The 8,663-nt window shown below is 39.4% G+C and overlaps 1 protein-coding gene across 1 annotated transcript in view; it reads left to right on the plus strand.

Annotated features, from left to right (window-relative positions):
• The window catches only part of LOC101858503 (zinc finger protein 431), an 8,583-nt gene extending 3,794 nt beyond the window's left edge, over nucleotides 1–4,789 (plus strand). Inside the window, exon 2 of the mRNA XM_005102965.3 lies at nucleotides 2,436–4,789. Coding sequence (XP_005103022.1) covers nucleotides 2,474–4,426 — 1,953 coding nt within the window. The 5' untranslated portion in view covers nucleotides 2,436–2,473 and the 3' untranslated portion in view covers nucleotides 4,427–4,789. The remainder of the gene's footprint in view (nucleotides 1–2,435) is intronic.
• Nucleotides 4,790–8,663: the final 3,874 nt, after the last annotated feature.

Below are 8,663 nucleotides of genomic sequence, written 5' to 3' on the forward strand. Positions count from 1 at the left end.
CCGGGTTGCGACAGAAAAATTTTCTTCTCTAAAATTGTCTCCTTCCACCTCCTTTCCTGCTCTAGCAATGTTCTGTCATCTACTTTTGTCTCCTCTTTCTGCCCCCACCCCCTCAGCCCTCACCTCCTTTGCCCCCTCCTCTGGGCTCCTGACTCTTTCTGCAGCCTTTCTACTGCTACTCCTTGGCTCCTTCTTACTGCTGTCTTTCAGCAACACCCCTGATCTTCTGGTAGGAAAGATCTACACATAGCCTTCTTGAACAAGAGCGAAAAATCTCGGAGGGCCCGTGTGCAAGTTACGCACTTTAAAGATCCTTTGGTGGTCTAAAATCGATAAGAGTAGGCTTTGCCCGCTACCTGGGCAAAATTCAAAATTTCCTACCAATTGAAAAAATTTAATGAAATGTGTCCAGCGCGCTCATACAACTTTATTTATGCAGTTCCGAGTGCCGTAAAAGACTTACCAAAAAACCCCCCAAAAACCCCCACACACACACACCCACACACATATATTTATGCAGGCACACATACACACACACACACACACACATACACACATACACACACACACGTGTACACTCAACATTTGTCCAAGTCAGAACACTGGTGGTGTGAAAATGAGAAAAAAAAGTTTTCAAACTTCTCCTGACGTGAACAGTAGTGCTGGGCGGCTAGGTTCCCGATTATTGAAAGCTAGGAATCGTAGGAATCGACTCCGAACCCAATTACTTACTTTCTAATAAAGTGATTTCTTCCGCTGGTTATCTGGTTGGCTCCGCGAACGTCTTCAGGATTTAGGATAACCTTGATTTTGGAACACTGCGAAGTATCAACTTTCAATTTCTTTTTTTTTTTTTAAAGATGATTTTTATGATTGAATGGACTGGTAACAGTTGGTTCACGTAAAAAGGAAAAATCGTGGAGATCGGTTCCGGAATCGAGTCTTCGCCCACCTCTAGTGAACAGCAAACTTCCACACTGCTGGCCAATCACTTTCAGTTACACTAGCAGGCTGAAAGTTGTCTTAGAAATGGAGTCCTTTCGTAGAGATCCATCATGAAAATAAAAAGGCCTACCAAATGTGAATGTCTTGGCTTGAGGATCTTCACTAACTAAAAATGCAAAACTCATGTCCATCTTTTCCTTACTGTAATTTACAGCATTGTGAAGACTTTTCAGAAAGTAGGCTACTACAGAGACTTTGTACTTGGAAATAAAAAGGCCTCTACCAACTTACGTGAATGTCTTGGCTTGAGGATCTTCACTAAATGCTTAACTCATGTCCATCTTTTCCTTTCTGTAAGTTACAGCAATGTGAAGACTTGTCACAAAGTACTACTACTACAGAGATTTTATACTCTCATTAACATGCCTGACTGTGTTCCCTGGATACTCTTTGGTTGTTCTGAGTTGTGCAACCAAATCCTAATAAGACAATATTCATTTCTAAGCCAGATCTCTGCATATTTTTGTTTTTATGGTGAATAGCAGTGTTTAAAAGAAATGAATTATCTTTATTTTTGTAACATTTAGTACTACAGTCGAACCTGTGTAAGACGGCCACCCATTGTCTAGGAGAAAAGTGGTGGAATAAGACAGGTGGCCGTCTTAGGGAGGACTGATCAAGATGAAGAAAACAAACCCTTCCTTTCTGAGGTCGCCTTAATGTTGTCGTTATAGTTGTTGTTGTTGTTGCTTGCGCTAGGTTTTTATCTTCTTTTTATTTATTTTGTTGCTGCTTTTGTGCAAGGGTCACAATAAAACTAAATGTGTCAGACAAGGAGGAGCGAGGGCTATGGTAAAATAAACACATGGGTCGCCACCACTCGGAGAACGAACGATGCTTCTGCAACAAGTTCATGTTGACGTCCATTGTTACTTTGTAACAGACTGGGTAAACAGTGACGACTCGTCTCACTAACGATTTGTGTATGAGTTTTGGGTGGGGCTTATGGGTTATGAGGGATCACATGCTTACCTCACCAACAGCTGAAAATTTGTTACTTATTGGTCAACCGCAGAAGGGCCCTACACAACATGATCGGTTGGATTGTTTGGTGTGACAGGGCTTGTATGTTGAAATATGGTGGCCGCGACCACATTGGACAGGTGCCCGCTTTACACAGTTAAATTATATAGAAAAAACACAAGGGGGGAAATGGAAAGTAGCCGTTTGTACAGGTGATCATCTTATAGAGGTGGCCTTCATGGCTAGTTTGATTGTACTTACACTCGCTGCCCCTATCCAGCAAGTAACTGTGACTGTGCATGAAGCCCTGTCTCTTCCCCTAATGAAAAGTGTTCCGATTTGTAGATATTGAGTTTGCTATTTCTAACCAAGGATAGATGCACGCTGAATTTGTGTCTTGTATGTAAGGTCAACTCCTGCTCAATTTTATGATTTTATAATACTGAATGTTTCTGAATTATTCACAGATACAGTCTGTGAAGACCCAAGCTGGTCTACTGTGCAAATGGCAGAAGAAACCATAATTCTCTTCATTGACGAGGAAGGTGTAGGCCAAGAGTTTGTCGTTAATGGGAATCTGGTGAATCAGCAGCTGCAAGGGGATGGAGGCGAAATTGTCTTGCAACTGGATGGACAGAACTTTGTTGAGGGAGGTTACGTGTGTGAGGCACCATCACAAGTTGAGGTTCTCTCTAATGGAGTTGAAGTGGATGCTTTGAAAATGTCTGGAGTGACACCAGTCAATATGGAACCTGAAGAGGAGGAACCAGACGGACTTTTAAAAGGGCGTCGGATCTCTACTTTAGGTAACATCAGACCAACTAAATATCTTCCTATTGGGGATGAGGCTGATGATAATAAAGATGGCCTTATTGTAGACTCAAAGACTTTTGAGACCTCAGAAATATCAAACTGCATCAAAGAGGAAGAATCTGTACCTTGTGAACTGAGAGAAACACAGAACAGTGGGAGTGTGAGTAAGAAACACATCTCTATACTAGGGTTTGGGAAAGACTTTCTCAGTAAAAAAGATATGCCCAGTGATAAATTTTCCTCTGTTGGGGACTCTGCTGGTGAAGGAAATGAGAAAAGTAAGTCATTAGACCTAGAAGAGTCAATATCCCATGAGCTAGGCTCAGAAGCTAATGCAAGCACAGTGGCCGACAAGCAGCTATCTCCTTTAAAATCTGAACCTGGAGACTTGAAAGATGTTCTTGACACCTCTGCTTCAGCTTTTGATCCAAATTTTCCTTTCAAGTGTCCTTTTTGCAGCAAAGCATTCAAATTAGATATTACTCTTGAACTGCATAAATTATCTCATTCAGATGCCTATGTCTCTTCTTTGGATAGTAAGAGTAAAGGACGAGCTGCTAATGGAGCTAAATATTATCAGTGTCCCGTGTGTGACTTTCAGTGTCCCTTGAAAAGAAAATTAAAATTGCATGCTACTGAGAAGCACAACCTAGGATATATTTTCACTTGCCACAAATGTAAATTTTCTGGACTTTCTTCCAAAGAATATTCAGATCATTTGCAGTCCCCAGAGCATGGAGAAAATGATTCAAAGTTCAAAATGAGGAATAAAGCTATGTCAAGACCATTTCTTTGCAGCCAGTGTGGCTTCCGGACAACAGACAAACATCTCCTTGAGAGGCATATGCTCACTCATATAGACAAGAAGGAATATCCATGTCCATTTTGCTCCTACAGGGGCAAGACGGATCACTACCTCAAGAAGCACATGCGCACCCACAGTCAGGAGAAGAAATATGAGTGTACCATGTGCGCCTATTCCTCTAATGATCCGTATGGCCTCACAAGGCACGTAAAAAACATGCATGCCAAAAGAGACTCAAGGTATAAGTGTAGAGAATGTGACTCTTCTTTTGCAGAGATGTGTGAGCTTCGTGTTCATGCAATGCTTGAGCACGGCAGTGCAGACACACTCTTTTGCCGGCGTTGCACATATTCCTGCAAGGACAAGGGAGAATACAAAAAACACCTGGAAATTCATAATGGTGAGAACATTTACATGTGTGATTCGTGTGATTTCACTTGCAGGGCCATGCCTCTGCTAAAGCGCCACCTACTGCGACATTCTAATGCCAGGACACACAAATGTCCCAAGTGCTCTCTAAGCTTTCACGAGAGTGGCGATTTAAAACGCCACATGAAGAACCACTCCAGCGAGAAGCCATTTCGTTGTAATCTTTGTGAGTATACCTGCAAGTTTCGCAACACTCTAACTTTGCACATGAAAGTCCATTCTAATGTGAAGGGCTACTCTTGCAGCCAATGTGACTACTCAACTAAGTATCCGTGCAATCTGAGAAAACACATGGTCGTTCATGAAGTAGTTAAGCCTTTTTTGTGCCAGTTCTGCTCCTACAAGGCAAGTCTGAAAGCCAGTCTAAAACGACATGTGTTGCGGGTTCATAAATACACTGGCTCCGTCTAATCCTTTGTTGAAGAAATTGAAGATTCTTCCTTTTATCTGGTATTATCAACTTTTGTAGAGATGCTCAATAATTGTTGTCGTTTCATTTGTGCCTAAAAGATAGAAAATGTTTAATGTACCAGTTCCATTTTCTTTTTTGTAGTGTGTGTAGATTAACTAAACAATGCACCCCTGTGCATCAAGTTCAGTGAATTAAAATGTTTCTAGAGCTACACTTACACAGACTGCTTTTGTGGCCTCAAACGATGGTCAGTCCTGCGGGCCTAAATGCTCTGAAAGGGAGGTGGTTTGGACTACAAATGTGAGGCAGCGCGGTGGAATCAGGCTCTTGTCAAAAAAATCCAAGTGAAGAAACTTGCATTTTTCCGCAGGTTTGTTAATTTTTATCAAATTTTGTTTTTTGGCTCAACACCTTTCATGCCCATTAAAGAACTCATTTCTGTGAGGAATTTTCTGAAAAACGAAGATTAAAGGCACACAAAATGTAAATTTTCAGTTACCACGGACTCTTAAGCTAGGGAAATAACTAATCTTTGGCGGCCATTTCTCACTAATTTTACCTCTGAAAATAGGTGACCCCATCGCCTTCATTCGTTAATATCTCGACTTGTATTCAAGATAAATGGATTTTTTTTCCATCTAGATAAAAACAAGTGAACAAGCTTTAAGATGATACCAATAACTCTAAATGAACAAAAATTGACGAGAGCCTGATTCCACCACGCTGCCTCACAAATGTACTTTGTGATTTTGTGATGGAATGGAAAAAATCTGCAAGGTATAATTTGATGTTATAATTTTGATTTGTGTTCAAGTAAAAGATAAAAGACCAGAAAACACTACCTTCATACTTTTTCTTCTCTGTTTTTTTGCTATGATTAAATTTCCCTTCATTTAGCGAGACAGGATAGTATCTATCTATAGTAGCAAGCAGTGGAAACAACTATTGCCACTGGTCGTACCAAGTCAGCTCAAAACACTGTCAATAAATGGCATGCCGGCATAGACTGGTTTATGACTCAAGATTAGTTAACAGCTAACATAAATCTCAATAAAGTCACCATTGTTGGTTAATTTGGGAGTTCATCAAAGGTGAACAAATCATTGGTTTGAAAAGGACAGGTTTTTTTTTCTTCTCAAAAAGCGTTTGAGATAACTGGAATGTTTTCTTGTGTTGTTTACTGTTTTAATACCTTGTGCTTTTATCAATGTAACATTTGTCAGTTTGATGGGAGCACAACTACTGTATACTCTGTTTGTACAGCAGGTTTTTGTAACTGTTAGACACATCAATAAGTCTTGTATCCTGAAATTCACTTTTTAAGCTTCAAATCTGCAAACATTAATGAATTATGTGCTGTTTGTTTCTTTTATGGCAGCACAAGAATCCGGTTTTCCATATTCCTTTCCTTAAAATTGTCATGTTGTACACCTTGAATTTTATGGCCGCATGCTTGACCTTACTAATGGTTTAGAGATGAATAAGTTTGGAAGGTCTGTGTGAAGACCAAGACCTTTTCTTTTTTTTTTTGTTGTGTTATTTTTGTTGGATGGTTGCAGCTGAGTGTCAATGTTATGTTTTTATTACCGGTAAAAAAAATGTTTTGGAAGTCTGCTAGTTGTTTCACAGCCTGTCCTGAACTTTGTTTATGACTGATGAAATGTATTATAATATAATTATACTACATCATCATTTTGTACTTATATAGATATCTAATTGAAATATAGGCGGGGAGCTGGTCAACTTCTTCGGCGAAATGGTCCTCCTAGGCTGAGTCAGTGTCAGCGCTAAATAGATCTACAGTTTATTATGACATGATATATTGTCAATGACATTCCACAATCACCCGCGACTCAGTTTAAGGTCAAAATATTTTTCCTTTTATACATGATGTATTTTAAAAAAATGTTAAACATATACAACGTAAGTGCATCTCTCTATAACGACATCATCTCCCCCCCCCCCCCCCCCAAATGTCGTAATAGAGAGTTGTCGTTATAAGATAGGCAAACAAAAATTACTAATTTATTGGTATAAGGAAAAAATCGGGACTTGGACACCATGTCGCCATTCAGAGGATGTCTTTATATCGACGAAGGTCGTTATGGTATAGGTTATAGAGAGGCTGCACTGTACATATGTGAGGCATCGTGGTGGAATCAGGCTCTCGTCAAAATAATGAAATCGAAGAAAACAGCAGTATTCTCCCTGCTTAGCAATTTTTATCAAATTTTTGTTTTTTGGCTCAACACCCTTTATGTCCATTTACAAAACACATTCCTTTGAGGATTTCACCGAAAACGTTGATTAAAGGCACAAAAATATAAAGTTACAGTTTCCATTGTTATCAGGTGACTCCCACCTCCTTCAATCCAAAAAATCTCAATCTATTGAAGATGGATGGGTTATTTTTTCATTGAAAGCAAGACAAATGAACAAGCTTTAAGATGATACCAATAACTCAATAAACCCAAAAATTGACAAGAGCCTGATTCCACCACGCTGCCTCACATATAGTTTTAGTATAGCAAAATTTGTACACATAATAACAAAAGAATTTTCGTGTTTCACCATTTCGCTATATTATATGTGCGTTCTAGACTAGTTTTTTCTGTTTCATTATTTCACTTATATTTTTTTGATCAGATTGAAAAGTATCTGATCTAGCTCAGATATGGGTGCTGTCTTTTTCTTTAGTTTAATAATCTCAAAACTTTATAAAAAAAATGATGTTCCATAAACATTTGTTGTGGTATAATGACACTGATGATAGATAGGCTATGGCCCCTTGCTGCCACTGTTGAAAGTTTAAAACTGCAAGGGTGTTGTCTCTACACTACACATGTCTGACTGATATTGATATAATGGTTTACTCCCCATATCTAGGTCTACATTTTTGTGTCTCCCACTTTCAGGATTTCCTTCCCACCGTTTATTAAATTACATCATGTAAATAGTTTTATGTTCTTTCTGGTTTTTCCCCCTCACAGTCTTGCTGTGAAAAGACTGTATTGTGGTTTTAAAAAAGTTACTTATAAGTTCATTTCGACTTCAACGGATTTTTAAAAAGTCAGATCACAGGACAAATTCAAGTCAAAAGTCATATATATGTGTGCCACATCAGATTGCAAGTGCAGCTGATCATTATATTTATGTTTATGTCTTTCACTGCTGCCACAAAGTTGACAAAGGGATTTGAGATCGGAATCTCCCCCCCCCCCTCCCTTTATTCTGTCCATTGCAAATTTCCTTAACCCGAAATCTGCTTAACACGAACAAATTCTCTGGTCCCATGAACTAGAAGTTCATGTTATCAAGGTTTATCTCCATTGTGCGGTTTTCCTGAATAACCTATTGACCTAATGGTTACAGCCAAAATGTCAAAAAGTATTCTTTTGAGTTAACTCTGTTAGTAATTTGCTTGAAAATTACGTTTGAAAGCAGATGTAGTTATACGCCTAGTATTTTACTGTATTGTTTTTTCATTGCTGTGACTAGCTACATCTCTTACAAAACATGAGAGGTAAAGAAGAAAGTTTGGACAAGAAATTAGAACTCTCTAAACTCACATTCCTCTCAATCTTCTTACTCTTAGGAACCGTTCACAAATGACGTCAGCTAAAATTTGGCCTAAAATGAAACAGCAGCAGTTCCCTGTTGCAGTTCAGTGCAGTTATGAAAGTTATGAGCATGACATTGATGAATCAGTCCATTTCAATTTACAATTCTACTGTGAATAAGGGTGCAGTGGCGGAGCGGTTAGTGCGCTCGTCTCCGAAGCGGAAAGTCCGGGTTTGAGCCTTGGTTCGGACTCGGATGATTTTTTTTTGCCCTCTCCTGCCCACCCAGCAGTAATGGGTACCTGACTTTGAGTTGAGGAAGTAAAGGCGGCGTGGAATGGAACTGGCCACCCTACCACTATATATGCTGAAGGCCCAGGAAGTTGTTTCACTAACAAGGCAATCCCCAATGTCCGGATCGGATGCGGGAACAACTTTACTTTTCTTTACTGTTCATAAGAACAGGTTAAATGTAATGTCCCCCCTTTCGGAATGGCCCGAAGACAGTCAGTCAGTAGCACGGCCCCAGGGGGTGCCAATTGTTTATTAACAACAATTTTGACCAATCAAAATTATAAATAATTAAATGTTCTAATTTTAGTTCCTTTTCTTTTCTTTTCTTTTTTCTCCAACCTTTTAGAGCCTCATGGTTGGTGTCAACTTTGTAAGGACCCCC

Source organism: Aplysia californica, unplaced genomic scaffold (assembly GCF_000002075.1).
Source record: "Aplysia californica isolate F4 #8 unplaced genomic scaffold, AplCal3.0 scaffold00352, whole genome shotgun sequence".
In the NCBI taxonomy this organism is placed as follows: Eukaryota; Metazoa; Mollusca; class Gastropoda; order Aplysiida; family Aplysiidae; genus Aplysia; species Aplysia californica.